Source organism: Amblyomma americanum, chromosome 4 (assembly GCF_052857255.1).
Source record: "Amblyomma americanum isolate KBUSLIRL-KWMA chromosome 4, ASM5285725v1, whole genome shotgun sequence".
NCBI classification, from domain to species: Eukaryota; Metazoa; Arthropoda; class Arachnida; order Ixodida; family Ixodidae; genus Amblyomma; species Amblyomma americanum.
This window is the reverse complement of record NC_135500.1, coordinates 43,435,537-43,459,125: the sequence shown is the minus strand read 5'-3', so window position 1 is coordinate 43,459,125 and position 23,589 is coordinate 43,435,537. Positions and strand designations below refer to the sequence as shown.

The following is a 23,589-nucleotide window of genomic DNA, read 5'->3' as shown; positions in this document are numbered from 1 at the left end:
TTAGCACAACTAATCCGGTAATTGAATCCACTTTCCTTCCCTCTATCACGGAAGAAGAACTTTACTCTTTATTAGGCAGCTTCGGCAGGCATCAATCACCAGGAGTCGATAAAATCAGCATGTTTGATCTTTACAGGAATTTCGGCATTTTGAAGGAAGTCCTGTTAGAAATCCTGAACCGGATAATTGTAAGCGGAAGCATTCCTGTACGTTTAAAAACAGCCGTTGTGCGGCCTCTTTTTTAAAGTGGCGATGCAAAGTGTGTGCATAATTACCACCCCATTTCCATCCTGCCTAGTTTAGCGAAAGTTTTAGAGAAACACATTTTCTTAGTAATGAACAGCTGTATTTCCAAATCGGGGGGGGGGGGGGGGGGGTTCCTGTTGTCAGTACGGTTTTATCGAAAAAAGAGGCACTCAGGCCTTGTTAGAAGAAATGAGTGACAACTTCCTTTCTTCACTAGAAAGAAATCTCGTATCATGTGCACTTTTTCTGGATGTCGCAAAAGCGTTTGACACGGTATGTCATGCTATATTATTGGATAAGCTCTACAATTTAGGTTTTCGTGGTCCTTTCTTTAGGTTGTTGCAAAACTTCCTTACAGACCGTTCCCAGCTTGTTTCTATTTCAAATACCTGCAGCACCCGTGTTTTTCTCAAGGCTGGTGTACCGCAAGGTTCCATACTGTCTCCCTTACTTTTTAATGTATATGTTAAGGACATGTGTACTGTGCTACCTACTTGCAAACTATTTCAATATGCAGATGATACTGCATTTGTAGCCACTCACGTGAACTTTTCTAACGCATTCTCAATGCTTCAAACTGATGTCAGGAAATTAATGGATTGGTTTGATATGAATTTAATAGATATTAATCATTCTAAATCAAGGTTAGTTTGCTTCCGCAGCCCACTCAAGTGTGTGTCACTCTCTTACCCCCTTTATCTACTCTCATCCCGATGTATGAACTGCTCTTGCCTTCCAGTAAAATTTTCGGATTCTGTAAGGTATTTAGGGATTTGGTTTGATTCCGGTCTTCTTTTTTCTACTCATCCTATATATGTGCAGAACTTCGTAAAGTCGTCGGTTTGTTGTATCGTATTAAGATGTAACAATTTCGGTGAGGAAATTATTGGTTCATTCTTTAGCCTACAGTGTACTCATGTATGGAATCACAACTTTTGTTCATTGTTCTGGTATCTGGCATCAACGTGTAAATAGATTGTTAAAATGCATGTTAAAAGTGTTACTTACGATGTGTGTACTCCGAAAAATGTGAACCTTTTTCAGATGCTAAGGATGCCCAATTTTCGATCCCTTTTTGTCCATACCGTTGTACTAAAACATTTCTTGAGCGATACATTTAAAGTCCCCACTGTGCTTCCCCGTCCTTTACGTCATATGTCTGCATTTTCAGTTCCTCGCACACGGACCAGATTTGGTAAATTTAGCCGAGCTTATTATGTTCCAGATATATTCAATGCTCTTCCCCCTGAAATTAATTGCTGTGAGTCTGTATGTAATATTCGCATAAAACTCATGAAATTGTACTTAAAATGATTGTGCTGTACACATTAATTTCTGTGCCATTGCGAAACTTTTCGGTTTATACCTTTTTCCCCCCCCACCCCCCACCCCCAAAATAGTCAATTTTTGCAGCCGAGGCTTGATGTCGACTGACTGGCTTCGCGTGACAAGCCACATGTGATGGCTTAGGCGAGCCTGGTATCTGTGATTGTATTTGTAGACTTGTGAATAAAGTTATTATTATTATTATTATTTATTATTATTATTATTATTATTATTATTATTATTATTATTATTATTATTATTATTATTATTATTATTATTATTATTATTATTATTATTATTATTATTATTATTATTATTATTATTATTATTATTATTATTATTATTATTCTCTCAAAATGGCTATATGGATGACAAAACTGGTATTAACAGCACGAGAAATGGTTTGAAGTGCCTAATTAGGAATCCAAAAGCCCGACTTTGCAATGTAGAATTAAAGAACTTCCTCTCCAAAGCAACGCCTATGTTTTGCTGTTATGTAAATCTGTCGACTGAAGAGCACTTTTCTTATGCTGAAATTAATGGTGAAGAAAGAGCTAAACAATTTTAATGCTTTCTTCTGGTCTGCTTTTACTTGTCTGTTTTTGTAAAAAGGTTGGTAACAGTACCAAGAATTTTCTGCTTCTCTGCCCGTCCTCCCATTTTGGACATTAAAATAACAAAGGAAGGATTTCTGAACATTTTGCAAAAACCACGGGTCAGATGGTATTTGTAGTGAGTTTTCAGTTCTAAAGAATTCTTAGTCAAATATGCTGAACGGTGTCTGTCTGAAGTTCCTTACGAACATATTTCATTGTCAGGTACAAATGATTCCTCCCCTTCCGCATGAAAAATTGCTACAAAGGTCATCGTCATCATCAGCTTCACTACGCCCACTGCGGGGTAAATGCCTATCCCACGTCGATCAAATTAAAAATGTCCTTTTCCTGTCCCAGGTAGGTACCCGTTTATCAACCCTGTGACACTTTATACCTTAGCATTTCCTGCCAATTTCACTAACGAGCACTTACTTTAATCCAGTAGAACACATATTTCCTTACTTATTACGAACGAATCGTCTAGACACTACCGCAGGATGTATATTCCGCCTCCAGTAACCTGAAAGGATGCATCTGAGTAAACTGTAGAACCCGCCGATGTATCGAACTTGAAGGGGGCGTCTGTGCAATAGGACAGATTATCTGTAAGTAAGGATACACTGCACTGACGCTATTAATGCGCATCTTCCAGCAAGTGCCACCCGCCGGCGTGCTGGCAGCGCTCGCTTGGCGTTGATAGGCATAAAACGTTTCGCAGTGTAGCCGCAGCAGAAGATTCCTTGGAATAAAGTTGAATGGCGCAAGGAAACGAACAAAGGAAGGCACAGAGACAGAAATAGCTCCTCTGTGTCTTCCTGTCTTCGTTCCCTTGCGCCTTTCAACTTTACAATGAACCAACTAGCCCAACAGCAAGTACTTCTGCAACAAATTCCCTGGAACTAGCCACTGCGAATCTTAAGATGTCTAATTTTGCAAGCAAATAAGCGCTCATTAAAATTAAAGCATATTTGGTTTCCGCAACGTCTCCTGCAGCGAAGCGAGCAAAGCACTCCAGGCGAGCTGCACCGCATAAGAGCGATGTGATTTTAAAAATCAGTGCAGGAGATGAAAGGCCACCCTCAGGCACACCCCACGTTCACCCCATTGCAGAGTTTCGTGGCGCTGCTAACAGACGCTGCAGGCTCGTCTTTACGCGCGAAGTGCGTCGTTAGAGAAGCGCCACATCCAGGGTCGCGGCGCGCAATTCGAGATGTTGAATGACAGGTGAAATTGCATTTCGATATTCTGCGCGACTTTCCAACATTTTAGGCAGGCTTTTCTAGGGTAAGTTCTGTGTGTTCAATACACCCAGTTATTCGAAATATCCGGGTTCGATATATCCGGGGTCGACTCTAGTTTCTTTTCCAGAAGACATGCGTCCAGATTACATTGTTCAGTCTTCTTACCCTTATGTATTTTTCATTAATTTAGGCATCAGAATATATTCCGACAGCGCCGTATCCTAACCAATTTGCGTTTTTTATTATTTTTGCTTGTACGTTTTGTTATCCTTCTTACAAATTATGAACTGCGCTTGATTTTGACACTTTTTTTGACAGCACTATGTATGATATGCACTGATATACTTCTGTTGTCTGTTGTAATCGGCTATGTTGATTTGTTGGCATTGCTTGTTTTTTCTTTTGTTTCCACCCCGGTAATGGCCCTGCTGTACGACTGAAAGTCATCATCATCATCATCATCAGCCTTACTACACCCACTGCAGGGCAAAGGCCTCTCCCATTTCTCTCCAATTAACCCTATCCTTTGCCAGCTGCATCCACCCTTTGCCTGCAAACTTCTTAATCTCATCCGCGCACCTAACCTTCTGCCGTCCCCTGCTACGCTTACTTTCTCTTGGAACCCACTCCGTTACCCTTAAAGACCAGCGGTTATCTTGCCTTCGCATTACATGCCCTGCCCAAGCCCATTTCTTTCTCTTGATTTCGACTAGGATGTCATTAACCCGTGTTTGTTCCCTCACCCACTCTGCCCGCTTCCGATCTCTTAACGTTACACCTATCATTTTTCTTTCCATGGCTCGCTGCGTTGTCCTTAACTTAAGCTGAACTCTTTTCGTTAGCCTCCACGTTTCTGCCCCGTAGGTGAGTACCGGTAAGATTATGCTGTTGTACACTTTCCTCTTGAGGGAAATTGGTAAACTGCCACTCATGATCTGCGAGAATTTGCCATATGCGCTCCACCCCATTCTTATCCTTCTAGTTATCTCCCTCTCATGATCCGGATCAGCTGTCACTACCTGCCCTAAGTAGACGTATTCCGGCACAATTTCTAGGCTCTCGCTGCCAACTGTGAACTGTTGTTCCCTTGCTAGGCTGTTGAACATTACCTTGGTTTTCTGCATGTTAATTTTTAGACCCATCGATCTGCTCTGCCTGTCTAACTCGTTGATCATGATTTGCAGTTCACCTCCTGAGTGACTCAGCAAGGCAATGTCATCAGCAAATCGCAGATTATTTAGGTATTCTCCATTTATTTTTATTCCCAACTGTTCCCAATTCAGGCCTCGAAATACCTCCTGCAAACATGCGGTGAACAGCATTGGCGAGATCGTGTCTCCTTGCCTGACGCCCTTCCTTATTGGAATTTCATTGCTGACTTTATGGAGGACTATAGTAGCTGTGCAGTTGCTATATATATCTTCCAGTATTTTGACAGAAGGCTCTTCTACCCCCTGATTACGCAATGCCTGTATGACTGCTGAGGTTTCCACTGAGTCGAATGCCTACTCGTAATCAATGAAAGCTATATATAGAGGTTGGTTATATTCTGCGCATTTCTCTATCACCTGATTGATAGTGTGAATATGATCTATTGTGGAATATCCTTTACGAAAGCCTGCCTGATCACTTGGTTGATTAAAGTCTAACGTTGCCCTGACTCTATTAGCGATTACCTTAGTAAATACTTTGTAGGCAACGGATAGTAAGTTGATCGGCCTGTATGTTTTCAAGTCCTTGGCGTCTCCCTTCTTATGAATTAAGATAATGTTTGCATTCTTCCAAGCTTCTGAAAGTATCAAGAAAGAAACAAACAAAGAAAGGAAGAAAAATAGGACTGAGACACGACTGCTAAGGGATTATGAACAGCTGGAAGTCGAAACGTGTCCGGAGGCTTCCACTTCGGCGTGCCTCAAAGCGTTGATATGGCACATAAAAACCCGCCAGTGAGTGATACACGTAGGTGCGAGTAGCGTTAGTAAAATAATGCGGGGCGTATGGAGAGCGCAAGCTCACTAAACATGATACAGGCTCGTTTGAGTTGCAGAGAGACATAAGGTTGGCCATGCAGGAAGCGTTCCGCGACTGGAAGACTAGTGTGTACACTACGCTACCCTCGGCAACCTGCGGTGCGGTTTTCGCAGAATTCTTTCTTGAAGGATGCGCGCCTTCGCCGCTCAAGTTGGTACCTCGAGCCGTCTTCTTGAGAGTAGCTTTGAGCTGCTCCCGTGAAGCGCTCGCCTATTTTGATAGCTGTTTTAATACGAAGCAACTGGCAGAAAATTTAATGCCGAGGTTATTACTGAAAAAGAGAGCCGGCAGTACAACTGACACCCAAGAGTGGATGTCTGCCACACCTTCCTCACTTGACATGCGAACGCGGTTTCAGCTGCTCATGGGGTGAGCAGCTGACACCACGACATCCTACTACGCCGCCGGAGATTACGCATGCCACCCTTTCAAGGCTTTCTAGACCGACGGTGTGCAGCCGCACTAATTATGGCGACAGTTGCACGCTGTCCGGCGCCGACGCAGAAAAACAGAGCGAATTACAGGAATTCGCTTACTCTCCGACTTAAGGGCATAAATAATATTCGAGCAGGCGTGCGAAAGTTGGCAATCTATAGTTTTCTCATCGTACAAACATTCTTCTCTCCCCGCAATTCGACCGCCCACGGCAATTGAAGGCAGTCAGCGGTGTCTCCGGCGAGCCAAGCGGTTGATGATTAAATACCATTCCGGCGCTACTTTAAAGAAAAGACCAAGATTGCCATTGACGACATGCAAGGTAACCTGTGAAGCGTACAAGTGAAGGGAAAAGAGGTGCTCGTTATGATATAAATTACGGAAGCCAAGTGCCACCGAAAGCAAGGAGCATAGAGGATGTTGTTAATCTCCAGTTTTTATCAATGGGAGATTAATGAAAGCAGAAGAAAACCAACCACATACCACTGATGAGATCCGAACACGCCACCTGCGAATTTCGCGTCTTGTTCTCTACAAACTGAGCTACGGCGACGGACGCAAAATTCAGAGGTCGTGGTTTCGGATCCCACCGGTGGCATGTGCTTGTTTTTCTACTGCTTTCATTAATCGCCGATTGATAAAAACTACACATTAAAAATTATCCCCTATGCTCCTTGGTTTCGGTGGCTGTGGACTTCCGTGACGTAGAGCATCCTATAGAATGAACACTTCCATACACGCTGCACAAAGTCCAACGCACATGAGAAGAGCACCGCGTCGCTCAGGAAGCGAACGCCCACCTGCTGGAGGATTTTCCGGTACAGCCCTTGAAAGTTTGGACACTTAAAAGGACACAGTCGAAAAGTCAATCCATTTCCTCTTCTTGGTAAAAACGTAGCCTACGTCTTTCTCTGGCTATTAATGGGAAAGACTTACATGACTCATCGAAGCGAAAATCCGGCGTCGCTCAAGAAGTGGTGGACTTGCAAAATTCGCGATTCGTCGAAACGGTGTGATGTTACCAAAGACGCGAAAATCCGAAATGTTAGCCACGAATAGTCACTGCTAGTGCTTACAACTGCAACAACTACAAAAGAATACAATAAAATTTGAATAATATTGTAATAGAATTATGCAACTAAAATCAAAAAGGAATACAATTGCACCAACAGCAAAAGAATGGTATAGAATGAAGAGAGAACAGATTTCGACTACAAATCAACTAGAATTGGAAAAAATATAGACTGGAAGTGGAATAGACTGGGAATAGAGCTGCAATGATTTCTTACTTCCTTAAGCGCCCCCGGTAATTTGTTGATGTTGTTCAAGCAGAAACAAACAAACACATTGTTAAGAAAACTGACTTTACCGGAAATTATTTTGCCAATTTTCCCGCTACGCTGTTCACATTCCGACGTATGTAGAAGCAGCGCGAATGAAGGTACCCCAAAGAGAAACGAGGATGACACAGGAAAGTGCGTCGATTTTTGCTGGGGCTAGTTGGTCCATTCTAATGTTCTGTATTTTAATTGCTCACACTCGTGACGTCAAGATTGACAAGGACTCCGTGATAACCTTCTGAGAAGTCGGTGGCAGTGTAGCCTAGCCTCTGGGATCCGGCCTTGACGCACAGCAGATTTCTTAAAGAGCTGGTGGGGACAATATACGCATTTCATTTGTTGACGTTTTCTAGCCCACAACAGCTGCGTATTCGGTGAAGGTAGCGTCTTTGTTGTTAATATCATATGATACGATAAAATGATACTATGTGATGTTGCTACCTGATACACACCAACCTCAATTGGTCCTCACTGGCCCTCTTACGACGCTTGGCTCCGAGCTTCAGAGTTAATGTTGCTGAAGGGCACTGTTTTCATGTTCGGTGAGATTTTCTTATTTACGGCGTTAAACTTCATCGCTGCCTGTTTCAGGCAGGAAAAAAAGCGTCGCCTCACCAGTAGCGATGCAAGCCTCGCGACATTCTTCCTCGGAGTCGAACCGGTTGGGCCCGTAGAGGCACTTGGGGCCCGTCTGTCGGCTGCAGTTACCGTCCTCGAAGAAGAACGGGTGGTCGCGCTTCTTCAGCTCGTCTTCGGTGCACGGAGATGCCTTGAGGGGCTCCAGGCACTCCGCCGGGAGTCCTGCGGGCGCCGGCACGCTGCGCGAGTAAGTCTAGGTATTCACACGACGCCACCGCTACAGCATAAGTTGCCCAAGCAGGCTGTGAGCTGGCCTAACAACATCGCATACACTTTAGAACGGAATGTTATATATAAGAAGCAATAGTAAAAAGCAATTATCAGGATAAAATCGCCACTAACCGTTTGAAAGCAGGACGCTGTGGACGGCGTGCCGCAAGTTGTTATAAACGAGAAGGCGAGCCGAAAATTCAACGAAATAAAATATGTAAAACAACAGCGTCCTGCTTACAAGCTGTTGCGAATTGGTAACGCGTCCCCGACTGCCGAATGGGGAACGCTATCGCGTGCAGGTTCGACCAAGACAAAAACTGATCAGACGAAACAAAACGAAGCCGTATTTATAATTTAAAGGAAAAGAGGCAATACAAAACGAAACAAGACACACACTCGACATGCGTACAATACAACAGAATAAAGGAAAGAGTTCACCATGTACTGAGCGCCCCAGGTGAAGCGGGGATGCTTTGCCGACAGGGCGGACGCGGGTGGATGAACTTCGACGCGTCGCGGGCGTTGCGTTGAAGAAAGCGGCGGAAGGGAGCCAGGTGGTAGTAGGAGAGGAGAGGAACACAGGGAGACGCCAGTGGACTCCCGTCAACAGCCCCAGGTACTTGGAAGCAGCAGGAAAAACGTAGCCAGGTCTCGTCGATGGCGTCCCGAAACGCTGGAGGCTTAAAGCAGGCTATCCAAGAGTGCCCATCGGCAGCACGGACCCTCCATCCATCGGCGGCCATGTCCAAACTTGAAATAACGCAGAAGGCTTGCATTGGTGATCCAAGGGAGGCTCACGGCGGCACGGACCCAACGTCCGACGGCTGCCACCTCTACGCTTGAATAGAACGCAGGAGGCTTGCGTCGGTGATCCAAGGCAGGTCCCCGGCAGCACGGACCCAACGTGCGACGGCTGCCACCTCCACGCTTGAATGACCCGATCTCCGCCGCGCTGTCTCTCTGCGCACCTGTTTTCTGACCAGTCAGCTCTCCGCTCCTCGTGCTCGCCGCGCTCTTCGTCGTCGTCGCCTCACGTGAACACGCCATTCGCACGTGCACACGCGCAACGCTGGGCTGGCACGCGCACTGCTCCGGTGTCCGACGCACCACTGTCGACGCACCGCGTTCAAAAATCCCCCGACGATTTCGTGTGCACATCACACAAGCGGCTGGTGGTAGTTTTATCGAAATGTTTGCTTCTTGTTTTTGTTTAAATCTTCCTTCTTATAAAGTGTGTGTTTGGTGCTTTTTACTCCAGCTCACAGTTTAGAACTACTTTAGGAAATCAGTGACGCCAGCTACATTTGAAATCTTTCTTGGACCGAGTGGTACGGCCACTGCGTACCTAGAAAAGGACCCCTTTTCAATGACAATAAACAAACATGAATGTCATGAAGTTCTATTGTGCGCCTAGTAAGGGCAAAAAGTAATCAATTTAAAAACAGGGGCAGACATCTCGGAGACACGCATTCTCGCAGTGACCACACTGGAGCGCACTTTTGAAAACTGCCGGAAAAAATACACCACGTTGGACTATAAGCCGGAAAATCTGGAACTTGACCTTCGGAAATTATTTCCTCTCCGCAACTGAAAACATGCAAGGAACCCGCGCATTTGGTCTTAGTGGGCTTAAGAAGCACATTGTGGGCATTTAGCTCTTAGCCGGTGTTGCTACACCTCTGCACCAAAACTTTTGTCAAGCAAAATGTGCAGTCGGCCGTGTGTTCAGGCGTTTAAGGGGCAGAGGATAACGCTGGAAATGAAGGAATGCTTGGAAATCATTGGGAGATGTCATCTCTATGTACTATAATAGTATCTTTGGATTACAGGCGCGAAAACAGACAGACCACAAGGTAGATAAACGGGACGGAGCGCCACTCACAATTGATGTATTCAAAGGCACGACAAACATATATATACCAGCTGACACGCAAGGAATACTATCATGTTCCAATCTGATATGACAGCGAACGCGTGAAAAAATCGTTCTCTGCCCTATACAACGATATGGACGTGTCGCTGACACACATGCTTCTTTTCTTAGCAATAAAGAATGCTTCGATTAATTCCCTGGCTTTTGTGTCTTTACTTCTTGATAAAATTCGCACACCAGAAAAACATGGCTCACAAGAGCGTGACGGGCAAGACCTTATATGCTTAGGCAAATTTGGCCCTTCCTTATTTTGCTCCACATTTCTTTCATCGAAGCATTCTTTATTGCTAAGAAGCATGTGTGTCAGCGACACGTCCATATCGTTGTATAGGGCAGAGAACGATTTTTTCACGCGTTCGCTGTCATATCAGATTGGAACATGTTAGTATTCCTTGCGTGTCAGCTGGTATATATATGTTTGTCGTGCCTTTGAATAAATCAGTTGTGAGTGGCGCTCCGTCCCGTTTATCTACCTTGTGGTCTGTCTGTTTTCGCGCCTGTAATCCAAAGGTGTACCAACTTGCCCAGCAAGACGTTCTTTTATAATAGTATGTATGGTATTGCGCGTGTATGGCTGTGTTGGCTGACGAAACAATCGTGAGCCGAGTGCCACGGCACGAATCCCACCGGGTTTATTCAGGAGTCACATTTTATACAAAGAAGTGGGGCAAACCCTTTCAGCTTATCAATCGCACACGTGTGACTAGACACGTTATGATAGAATGCAAGGTGTATCACGCGAGGTTCGTAAAAGCATATCGTCCCTGTTCGTAATTTTGCTCCTTTCTCACGTTTCGTTTGTTCACACATTTTCGGTATGACGTTTATTGCTGTGCTAATTTACGTTTTTCGGATAATGCTGAGCGGTGGGAGCGGCAGCAACAGCTGTGTGCCTTGGTGGCATAACAATGGCATTAAATCAAATGTAATCAAATCAAAGTCATTATTTCTTTCTAACCAAGAATGAGGAAGCTGAGGCAAAAGGCCTGTAGCGGCTCACGAGGCCACAGCTTCCTTGTGCGTTTGCTGTGCAGTGCAGCAGTAAAAAAATGAACATGTTACAAAGCAAACAAAAATTCAACGTATTACAAAGCAAAACAAAGAGAAGGGGGGCTCACACATTGCATGAAATGTGACCATAGCAGAGCAACAAAATATGACATAAAACCAGACTTAGTTTACGCACAGAATATAAAAGACTGTTCAACGGTAGTAATATTGATCAGACACAAAAAAGGGGCTGTATTTGTTGGGTATGCTAAGATTGTGTCAGAACATCAGTGCACAAAATTTTAAGGATTTAACATGTCATTTTGCATCAAGTAGCGCTTGGTTATTGCATTAAAATGTGTGAGAGAAACTCTAAAATCGAGATAATCTAAAAAATTATTTAGGGCGGTACGTGCTTGATAGTCCACTTTCTGTTTCCCGTAGTTAATACGTGTCCCAGGGACTATAGTTTCCTGCGTGTTCGAAGGCGATGCTCTGATGTGAATTGTCTGAGATGGTATTATACAGCCGGTTTTGTAGATGTGTAGATGTGATTTTGTAGAGGGATAGAAATATACTTGATCTGCTTTAATCAAACTGTGTTTGAGGAAGAGAGGTACTGTAGCCAAATAGTGAGGGTGACCATAAAACCCTTCGATTGCTCGGAATGCCGTCTTCTGTACAAGTATCAATTTGTTGCAATTGTTTTTCGGCGCTGTGCCCCAGACGAGAGAGCAATAAGGCAATTTGGAATAAAAAAGTGCGTAGTACATAGACAACTTCAACTATTTAGGTACGAAATGGGGGATTCTATAAAGGCACCCAACTGTTTTACTTAGATCAGATAAAGATTAGCAACGTGAATATTCCGAGAAAGAGTTTCGGAAAACCAGACACCGAGGAATTTGATACTGCTGACTCTATCAGCTATTGTGTTCCCGCAACGAATATTGACTGCGTAGTGTTCGACATTGTTGATGGGCCTAAATATAATGTAGGTAATTTTCTTCAGGTTTAGGGCCAGACTACTTGCCTGCAACCACATATGTAATAAAGTTAGGTAAATATACCTCACACTTTCTAGGGCAGCCACTGAAGGGGCAGTAAGACTGAAGGGGCAGATTAGACTAGTGAAGTTCATGCTAGGTATATTGGCCCCAGTGCTTTCTCACATATTAACTTGTGCCTTGAATTTGGAATATTTCCTCGCCGCATGAAATAAGCCAAAGCATCTGAATTGTTAAAAAAAGGAGGCAAAAGTGTATATCAAACTACAGGTCAATTTCCGTGTTGCCCGTATTTTCTAAGGGTCTGCAAAATTTAATTCATGCGAGAAGGGCTCGCTTCTGTGAAACTTACAATATACTATCCATAGCTCAATTAGGTTTCACTAAGACTAAGTTATCCGAGATTGCTCTACTTCATTTAAAAGAGTATATTATTCAAGGTTTTGAACAAAATAGGCTAGTCTCAGGCACACTTGTTGACTTCTGTCAAGCTTATGACTGTATTGACCATGCTCGGTTTTGTTTATACTTCAGAGATACGGCTTCTGGGGCACAGTACTCTCACTCCTAGCATCCTACCTTTAATACCGCTCGCAGCATGTTAGAATTAATACGGCTCGCAACATGTTGGCATAAATACCCACAAGTTATCGGTCAGACCAATTACATCGGGCGTTTCAAAGGCAGCATCCTTGGCCCCCTACTTTTTAATCTTTATGTTAACGACATTGTTGCCACGTGTGGAACTGCTAAGTGTATTATGTATGCTGATGACGTAACTGCTGTTTTCATCTAAGAGTATCCTCGACATAATTATCAACGCAAATGAGTCTTCAAACAATTTGAAAAATTGGCCACTCACGAATTGTCTTAAAATTGTCTTAAAACGAAAGCTGCGCCTTATAGTCCCAAAAAAGCGTGAAGGTAATTGGACACGTAAACCTACCTGGAAGCGTTGCCCGTCTAGTGGAGAAAGGCCCCAAGTTCTGTGTTCCTGCCTGCATCCCTGCCCACAAATTGGTCGCAATCAACAGATGAGTGGCCTCTAAGGTGAAGCAAGAAGACCGCGAACGTTGCCTACTTGAATGTAGATGTATATGTATATGTATATGAATGTATATGTATGCGTTGGTTTGAAAAGAATAGAAAAAGTTGTTAGGGTTGCGCCAGTCCTTGTGTTTCTCCCGTGTACGTGTTTCGTATCATGTTTTGCGCACATCGATCATCTGTATTATCATCATGCACCAATTAGGCCCAACAGATGTGATACTGACCGCACCCTAAGCGACCCGAGCGATCCCAGGCACATGAGCACACAGCCACCCTGCCCATGCCGTTTGGTGCGCCCATGGCCCTCGACCGTCGGCTCAAGGCGACCTCTGTGCCAACAGCTTTTCGGACCAGTGCTCATCTGATCACCTCCTCGCCTCTTTCTTCGTGACGGCAAGCCCTACATCTTCTCTTCTGTGTCCATCCCTCCTGTCACGACGTCTTACGTTTCTTCTTCACTGCCATTCTTCTAGTTCGCGCTATCCGCCCGATTGCTCGGTGGCCCCGGGTAGTGTCACGAACTAGAAGACGACAAAGTGGCCAGTGGCGCGGCACGGAGCGCTCGCGCTAGGCCCACCACCATTAAAGGGGCATTGGGGAGAATTTAAAATTGGCTTGTATCGATAGAATACAAGCTCCTGACCACAAGAACTCCACTCTTACTGATATGAAAGGTCTTGTGAGGTAGAAAAGGGCAAGAACCAAAATACCGGTATCGCCGCTGCAGGTCAATCTCGTAAGTACAAGCGTGATGACGTCATAGAACAAGAGACGCCATCGATGCCACCATGGAGGAATTTTCCTTCCTCCATGGATGCGACGAATCTCTGAGGCGGACAAAGGGAGGTTGCGCGGTTGAATATTGAAGTAATTTTTGTTTTGAAACCAATAGAGACGTTTAATCACACAAAGAAGACAGGCAAAAGACAACCTGAATGTTTGAAGCAAAAGAAAAAAGATACTTGGCGGCGCCACAGGCGCCCAATAGACTATCGGTATGTTATGGCACTTCGCGACTATGCGCTTAGCTTGCCCCGTGGTTTTGTTTTTGACGCGCCTCGATTTACAAACGCCGAACTGCAGAAGAACTCGAAATGCCGCTTCAAGTGCTAGTTAACCTTTGAAAGAGCCTGTTAAAACTTGTCAGATGATCGCCATGGTCGATGGAAAACTATGACGGCACGATGGTCGGTGGTGGTACAAGGTAGCTAGCAGTATAAAGAGCACCTTGTGTCTTCGTACGCTCACCCGGAGGAACATTCCCGGTTGTGCCAGTGAACATCGAACTACTTAACGGAAATCATTTAGTAGGGACGGGAGACAAGATGCAAGGCAGTTAAGAAAAAGTGATTTGGTACCTGCCGAGACCGTGACTCCGCACTCCACCGACTCGTTTGTTTGCAACTCCATTCAATAGCTTCGGCAGTTGGGCGGAGCTGTTGTATTCCAGTTCTCGACTAATTTATTCCTTTCATAGTACACATCTGAAGGTACATGCAAGTGTGCGCGAGAGCCAGATTCAATAGACTCCGTACCTCCGGAAACGCGCAGGGCGCACCGTTTCGTGTACACTTCTTTGTTAAGCGCGGATCCCGTTGAAGCGTCGTGCGTCGGGTCTACTTCCAAGCCGCCAAATTTAAACGCGAGCGCCCTTGAGCACCCATCCGTTTTTTTTTTTTTGGGGGGGGGGGGGGGAAAGCTGGCCATTGCAGCCGTGGTAAACCTCCTCGATGCCGCCTGCTGCACCGTGCAAGGGCGCATTTCAAGGAATCACAATCCGTTGGTCCCAAAGCTTCGGACAGCCTCCGACGCGCGGCGCGCCGACCTTGTCCTCGCCTCTCGCGACTGTCCGCACTGGGGTTACGATATTTAATTAGGAGCGGCTGCTCGCGGCGGAAGCGGGAAACGGCCCGCCGGCGCCCAACATAACCGAGCTCCCCGGACAAAGCTGATGCCTCGGCAACAATTTGTTGGCCTGTACCGGAGTTCACCTTGCGCCGGAGCAGTGTCCGCTACTTCATGCCTCCGTGGGCTCCGCGCTCACAGCTAGCGTACGTAGACGTACTGCGTCGTCGGTCTCTTTTCGATCAAAACTTCAGCGCCGTAGTAGCAACGCACATGGAGGCTGCTGCACAGCGAAAGACCAGGCAATGCGACATTGTAGATTGTCCTAATAGCCGTGCCGAATCACAGCAGGGCAGTAGCAGAGCCAGTGGGGTGGTGTGCCATAAAATGCCGAGAGATGGGCCACGGCGGACCACTTGGTAGCTTGCTATGCTGCTGCGAAAGGTGAAAGGCAGTATCACTGTATGCGCACGTGTGATCTCTGCATTTTCGTCCCGAAGACTACATGATAGATCCCTCGTTGAGTGCGTCTTTCGGGATTCCATGGAAACGCCGCAAACTATTCCAAGGCGCAGTTCCATCAATACTTCCAGCCAAAAGTGGACAACAGCCCTCGCTGCAGCGTGACGACAGCAGTTCTGTATTTCATTTCTATGCCCGAAAGTAAAATAATGAGCGTCAGAACACCAGCCCCCCGACGACGTATCAGCTAGGTTTGTTCTTGCTGCTGTGTACTGTCAAGCCCACTTATAACTGACAGTCACGGGGCTCGCATTCGTTGTATCCGAAGTTCATAGTAAGTGGGATTCCTCAATCACAGCGAAAAATGCAAAGTCGGGCAATGGTGGCGTTTATTTCTGGAAAATATCCGTTACGCACGTCCGCTTCTGTTAGGAAAGCGCTTTCCAAGCACTTCAGGGTGATTAAGTGCTACTCGTCGAAATTGTTTCTGCCAACGAGCTGCTTTAGGGACGCCCCCAAATCAACCGCATTTAGATATGAAGGCACGACGGCTCAGTGAGTCTGCATAAAGATACACGCAGAATACTATCCATGATGTCAGAGCAGTGCAGCACATAAAGCAATAGGAAAATTTTTTCAACGTGGTAATGATGCCTCAAATTGTTTATTGTTTATGGGGGTTTAACGTCCCAAAGCGACTCCGGCTATGAGAGACGTCGTAGTGAAGGGCTCCGGTAATTTTGACCACCTGGGGTTCTTTAACGAGCGCGGACATCGCACAGCACACAGGCCTCTAGAATTTCGCCGCCATCGAAATTCTACCGCCACGGCCGAGATCGAACCCGCGTCTTTCGGGCCAGCAGCCGAGCGCCATAACCACTCAGCCACCGCGGCGGCTAAGATGCCTTAAAGTCCCGGGTCATATTTCTTGACCTTTCTAGCATACTCCTGGCGGCTCTTCATTTTAATGCGAATAGCAGCAGAGACCAGGCAGTAACAAGCGATGACACAACCATGTGGGACGTAAAGACAGCAAAGGCCAGGCATGGTGCCACATTTGTCACCCCAAAGAAGACAGCGCCAACATTTGGCAAGTCACTGTGATTTGCATATTATATTCCTGTGCAGTTTGTGGTTGTCAAAAGGTGCATAGGAAGCAACCAATACTGGCTCAAAGTCTTTAATAAGACTACCAGCAGTCTTCCTCTTGTAAAAAATGAGCAATTCTACTGTTTTCATCAAAGTAAAGGAAGGTGAGGATTTGGTGAAGAGTCGCTTAAACTGGCACTGGTTGCAAAGGAAGACGTCAGTATTCACGACTCGTTCACGAGATTTGTTCGGCCCCACATGACATAACTAATCATGCTCTAGTTTCTGCAGACTGTGGAAAAAAAAGCATGTAAAGTCAATCAGTGAGGGACCAATGCGTTTGTCTATTACAGGGTATGCAGAGGGCTTACAAATGAAGGTCATCAAGCTATGTTTTTTGTATCTAGCTTCAGAGGTGCCATGAAACACAATGAACTGAGTGTAGGACCAGCGTATGCAAAAAATGCGCAGTCCAGGCCATCGACGGCAGACCTGGTGGAAGCCCAGAAAGCGCGGTTTGCTAAGCCATGAAATGGCTGCTGCACTGAAATAGCTGCGGGAAAAAGGCTTGGAAAGCCTTCAACTCATCTCCAGTATCTCGTGTCATGAAACGGTGCAAGAGTATACGTATTCAAATAATTTGCGCATCTCGCTATCATATATCATTCCGCAAAAAATGAAGCATTTTAAATACCACTTATTTACATTGTTCGTTGGTCGTGATTTTTGTTTTTCTCCTTTATCTTTTTTGGCTTTTTTTCTGACGTTTGGCGGCACCCTATACTTAGTAGTATTGTGTAATGTCGGCAATGTGTGCTATTTGGAATTCATATTTTGATTTCATCCTGTAATCTTTTCTTGCAATTTTGTGTTTATTACTGACATGTAATTCCCTTACTATATGCCCTAGCGGCCCCAAATATTGAATGTCCAAACTCACCCTCTATCCTTCTTTTGTTGAGGTAACAAACACCGCTCTGGTTTTGTCACCAACAACCTCAGTGAACACCTTGAAAGCAACAGAAAGTAAACTCAGTCTACAATTATTAAGGGTATTACGTTATTGGCATTCCTGAATGTACCTTTTTTTAAATTAATTGTAGCCTCTATGCGTATTCATCTGCTATCTTGCTTATTCTGTCCAAAGTGAAGTATGAGGCAAATCAAAATTTCATACCTCGCCACAACACAGGTAAATTGGCAATGACATGATGCGCTGCAGATAGTTTTGTTTGAAACGTCGTTGTTGTGCCCATCAGTGTTACAAGCTGCACATTTTCCAACAACTAAATTTTAAAACTAATCGGTTGGCCAACTTGCAAGCTGTTCATTGAAGGCTACACATCTACCAGGAAAGGACACAAGTAACAGTGGGCATGCACAGAACTTTTTGAAGCTGGTTTATTTGACGAGAAGTGCTATGTAAGCAACACAATGGCTATATGTTAGCCCTGGCGTGATGTTATACCGAAGTGTGCTGACTGCCTTCACAACCTGACAGTAAAAACAATCCCACAGCCTTTACTGCCTTTTCAAAGAATTCCAGAAGCCGATTGGGGAATTCTAGAGCGCTTCAAGCCATGTTTTCCTCGTAACAGTGCGATCACACAGCGGCACATACCAAGTCATGCCAGTGCACTACCGACCACTAAACCACCCTCTTCATCCCCCTTTCCCCCATCCCCCTTTAGTCGTCATTTCTAGTTTCATTCGGCAGGCTGTTCATTTTAGTTCTGTACATTATGATTATTTTTAAGAAATTGTGGGCATTGTTTTGTCCATATGTAGACAACATGGCTTGTACTTTAAATGTGAACTGCCTCAGGGTAGATTTTGACTTAACATTGAATTCTGTACGAATTGAGTAGGCTGGTGTTATGCGACATGTTATATAAAGGAGGGGGGGGGGGGGGGGGGGGGGGGGCTCCTGCAATTCGACTCCTCACATTCAAAATTAGTAAAAAAAGTTATTCATTTACTTTGCCTTGTATCTCTACTCAGGGAGCCATGCTCTCAAAAAATGCAGTTGAGCTTGGAAAACGAATTTGACGGGCTGTTTTAGCTGGCTTTCCTCATTCACTTGTGAAAGAGGTCGCCAAAAGCCTCATTCAGAAAAATGAAGAGAAAACCATTGAAAGCTGGGACAGATGTCCTCCGACAAGAGGTGAGACTAGAGGTGGTGCTGTATATGCACAAGTTGGCCCACAATTTGAAGAACATTGCGATCAAGCATGGCGTACTGCTCGTCTTTTCAAGCCGTAGAAAACACCGAGGCTTTTTCTATTGGTTCAGAAAAGGAGGAAAAGAAAAAGGGAGATGCGGAACCAAGCATGAATGACTTTTCATGAGGTACACCATGGGGGTACTATATGAAATCGCCCTCCCAAGCGGTTTTTTATATAGGATAAACCGGGCACTGTGTAAATAATTCAATCTTATGAAACATGAACAAAACATTTAACAAAATAAAGAGGGTCAAAATTTAACAAAGCACATCAGAACTTGCCCTTCACACACTTGTGAACTATGCTTTGTTAGCATGCGATTTCTTGCCAGAAGTAAGAATATAATAGCCAGGGAACTGATTGAAGCATTCTACATCAGGTAGAAAGGTACCTCGTGCTTCATTGAAAATTCTGTAACATTGTATAGGGCAGAGAAATTATTGTTGGAGATGGAGGGGCCCTTGAGTAGGTTGACTCGTTCAGCACCGCAGGTCCCGGCTCCTAAGGACGTTGTCGGACTCTGTTAAGAAGGAAACTGTACAGTAGATTTATTTACATTTTTACAAGCGTAAAGATTGGAAGGGGGTATTTATTACTGCACTAACTGTCAAGTGTTATAGTGTTCCTCTTCCCTAAATTCCCCAGGTTGAGGACGCCCTCTCCGGGGTGGGAGTGGCCTGAAACTTTCACTTGTTCGCACAAACTCACACCATCGCACATACGGACACGCCCCGGTCACATGTTGAGCCCGGGAGAGAGAAGGATGCCGTCGCAGTAATTTCCTCCGGCCGGCTGAAGGTTCCCACGCGCTGCTGACACCTGTTCTTCTTAAGATGACAGCCTACGCGCAAGTCCAGAACGCAAGGTCGGGAAGAGGGGCCGAAAGTGGTTCATTGCCCTTAGAGATGCTTGCGATGGTTGGGGACGGACACCATGCCCACTGCGGTACTCGGCACACCGACGAGCCACCGGAAACGAGGCCCTTTTGTTCCCCGACATAGTCACGACGATTGGGGAAGATAACGGCAGCTCGCTCGTCGCAGCGGCGTCGGAAACTTCGGAAAGGGGCCACGTTGTACTCGAGCTTCAGGCCTCAGCTCTTTCGGGTCCCCCACCCCGACCGGGCAAAGCTCGGTAATTGTAGCCAGCTGACACTTGTGTACGTTGCGCGTGGTCCTTTACAGCAGGCCTGGGAGCGATCACCATCGAGTTGCTCGGAGCCCGCCAGTAGGAACAGAAGCGGCGGCGGTCAACATGCGAGTCTTGCTGTCGCCGTTGCTAATAACGAGACTTGCTGTCGCCGTTCTCACCAGCTGCTCCGCGGCCCAAAAATCTCGAATGGCCAGCGTTGACGACCGCTGGGCAGGAAGAGATGAGGCTGGAACCGTGCTGAAGGGCTGGCTTCCAGATATGTCATCCAAACTCGAAAATTCAAAAAAGGAAGGCGTCAGTGGACTGTTCCCCTCGACAGAGCACCGCCCCAAAAGCAAGCGCTCGAAATTCGCCAAAGAATCACCAGGCTTTTCCCATGGACACAAAACAGTTCACAAAAAAAGCGTTTAAATTTGCGTTAATTTCATGCCGACAAAGCGCCAAACATCCCCTTTTCAAATCGCCATAGCCGCACTACTCGGAACAAAGTAAAAAAAAGAACACAGGAGGAGATCCCACTAAGTTCTCCCGCTTACATCAATCTGCTGAAGCCACCAGCATTTCCGTGCAGTTTCCCCTTCTTGTAACGCACCGAGAAATTGTACTGTTAGAGAGCTATAGACTCCATCTGAGCAAGCGACCATTTTTGGGGGACATCTGTCGCAGCTACGTTAGAGGGCAATGGTCAGTCTCAAAGGCAAACTTTGCCCCTTACAGGTAACACTACAACTTCTGTGCCGCCCGAACTAAACACTCGCACCCTTTTTCTGAAGCGCTGTACGCATCCTCTCTACAGGTCAGCTTGCGGCTGATGTACAGAATCGGGTGTTCTTCGTGGTCGTTGCCAACTTGGCTTAAAACAGCACCCACTCCTCTACCACTGGCGTCACACTGGACTGTAAACTATTTACCATAGTTAGTGGTCCAGAGTAAGGATCCGGACACGAGCGCTTCCTTCAGGCTCTTGAAGGAGTTTTCCTTTAGGTCATCGCAACGTACGTCAGTAGGCGCTACCTTTCGCAAGGTGTCAGCTAAGGAACTAGCCAGCTGTGAGTAGCTCGGAATATAACGGTGGTAGTATCCAACTAATCCCAAAAACGAGCGAATGTCCGTCTTCGTCCATGGCTGCGGAAATTCCACGATCGAGGCAATCTTTAACTCGGATGGGCTCCTAGGTCCCTGGCCTACATCGTGGCCCAAGTAAATACGTCATATGAGCGCAACCAAACCTACACGTTTCTGCTTTCAACGTCAGTCCGGCCTGTCGCAAACTAGAAAACACGGTCTTTAGGTGCTCTAGATGCTCTTTCCAGGTGTCCGAAAAAAATAGCGATATCGTCTTAAGAAGGGAGTGTAAAACACTGGATATCCTTCAGTACGTTGTCCATGAGTTTCGAGAAGCTGAAGGGGGCGTTCTTCAACCCAAAACTAAGCATTAAGGGTCGAAAGGTGCCTGCTGGGGAGATGAAAGCGGCTTACCGGCTCGCGCTTTCTGAGAGCAGAACTTGCCAGTATCCCCGTACGAGATCGAGGATGGAAATGAATTTTTTGCCGCTCACCTTTCTTGCCCTTTCCCCTACGCTGGGAATCCGGTATAGCTGATCCCTTGAAATAGCATTCAGTTTTCTATAATCCACGCAGGTACCAGGATCTTTCCTTGGGGCCTCAACAAGAGTCAATGGTGAGGTATAGTCACTTTCCGCTGGCTCTATAACACCTAACTCCGAAATGCGCTGAATTTCGGCGTCCATTATCTCTTTTTGCCGCGGGAGATACCCTGTAGGGTTTCGATCGTATCGGCTCATCAGACGTGAGCTCTATTTCGTGCGTCAGGAAATGTGTCTTTCCTTGGCGGCTGCTAAATAGGTCAGCGAACTCGCTCAACAGCTCCTTTAGTGCGTCGGCCTGGGCCAAGCTTAGGAAATCTGCATTAACGGAAAGAGCCAAGATGTTCTCCACGTTGCCAATAGCGTCCGCACTTTTCTTCCAATCCTGACTCTCGCTGTTTAGCTATTCTGGCTCATTTAGAGTCAGATTGACGATCCCGCTGCATTCCGCGAACGGCGTCATCAGTATGCAGTAATAAACTTTCACCTGCATTCCCCTGCCTGGGACATTTAGCGCGTAATTCGTGTCTGAAAGTTTTTGAAAAGCTTCCACCGGACCATCCCCGTGAACTTCCAGCTTGTTTTTTCTTGATGGCCAGAGGATCACCACGTGATCTCTCGCGGTGAAAGCTCGAAGGCGGGAGTTTTTGTCATAATACACCTTGGCGGCCTCCTGGGCCGCTTTCAGATTTCGGTTTACTAACTCTCGTATTGGTAAGGCGGACCAGTAGCGATGTGCATACTCAGCCACTGTCTGCTTCTCTCCTATCCTTTCCCACATTTCTCTCAGCATTCGGAGGCGAGAGCGGAGGGTTCTTCCGTATAAAAGTTCTGCTGGTGTAAAAGCAGTAGCTTCGTGGGGAAGTGTTCGTAAAGCGAATAGTGTGGTCGGCAGACAGTCCCCTCAGATTGCTTTGCGCTCATAACAAAGAGCGCGTAGCACCCGCTTCAGGACCGAATGCCATTTTCCTACACTGTTAGACTGCGGATGGTACACCGAGCTGTGTAACAGTTTTACTCCGCATATTTCTAGGAACGTGGTCGTCAAGGCACTTGTAAAGACAGTCGCTTGATCGGCTTGGATTTCGGCCGTCAATCCTGTTCGCGCGTACACTGACAAAAGAGCGTCAAGAATTTCTGTGGAGCTAAAATCCTTGGACGGAACTGCTTCGGGCAATTTTGTGGCGGGACATAGCAGAGTAAGCAGGTACTTACAGCCTGACTTCGTTTTAGGCAAATGGCCTACTGTGTCTATTACAAGCCGGCGGAAAGGTTCTGAGATCAATGGCACGACTTTCAATGGAGCCTTCCATGTCCCTGCCGGCTTGCCCACGCGCTGGCGCGCATCGAATGATTTCGCGTAGCGTTCTGCATCCTTGAAACATCCCGGCCATTGACATTCTATTAATAGCCGCTCCTGTGTTTTATTGATTCCCAAATTTCCTGAGCACCCATTCCCGTGGCAGAGACTCAGAATGTCCATTCTGGACCTTTCAGGCACGACCGACTGATCAAGTTTGCCTTTTCTGTCCTGGAAGTGTTGGTACAGTAAGCCTCCTTTCTCAAGCATCGTTGTGTTGCGTCTCGCGATGACCTCTTTAGCTGTAAGGTGCAGTCTTTCCAAAGTGGGGTCCTGCGTTAGTTCTTTTAGGCTACCTGTTTATCTGCAGAAGGCTATCAAAACTACGCGAAGCTTGAAATAAAACTGATCCTTGAGCGTTCTCTGCCCCATTTACTGACTCAGTGCTCGAAGTCTCTGGTCGCTCATCTGCTCGGACATCCGTCTGCCTTTCATACCTCGTTGGCTCTTCTCCCTCCTCATTTGTTTCCAACGGTATGTTGGTTGGTGCATCTCTGGCTACCTGAGGTTCGGGAATCTGACTTCAATTAAAATGCCAGCTGGCGAGTTTTAGACCTTTTCAAAGCTTGTACCATCCCGCTTCCGAGTTTCTGGCCTCTCTCGCGTAGCAGTGGACCTGATCGATTCGAGAAGAGGTACGAGAATTGAAGTTGCACGGCCTTCGAAACTGTGGCCTCAGCGATCAGCTCTGCAAACGGCCTGCAAATTCTCACTCTAGCCACTTGGTAAACATGCTCTGTGTTCTTCAACTGCCTGTTTTATCCACGAGACTTCCCCCGTGAAATCATCCGCAGTAACGTTA

General features: G+C 46.0%; 1 protein-coding gene across 1 annotated transcript in view; it reads right to left on the bottom strand.

Annotated features, from left to right (window-relative positions):
* The window catches only part of LOC144130099 (papilin-like), a 42,739-nt gene that overhangs the window by 4,036 nt on the left and 15,114 nt on the right, over window positions 1–23,589 (bottom strand). The window contains exon 4 of the mRNA XM_077664121.1: window positions 7,831–8,016. Within this exon, the coding sequence (XP_077520247.1) occupies window positions 7,831–8,016 (186 nt within the window). The remainder of the gene's footprint in view (window positions 1–7,830; window positions 8,017–23,589) is intronic.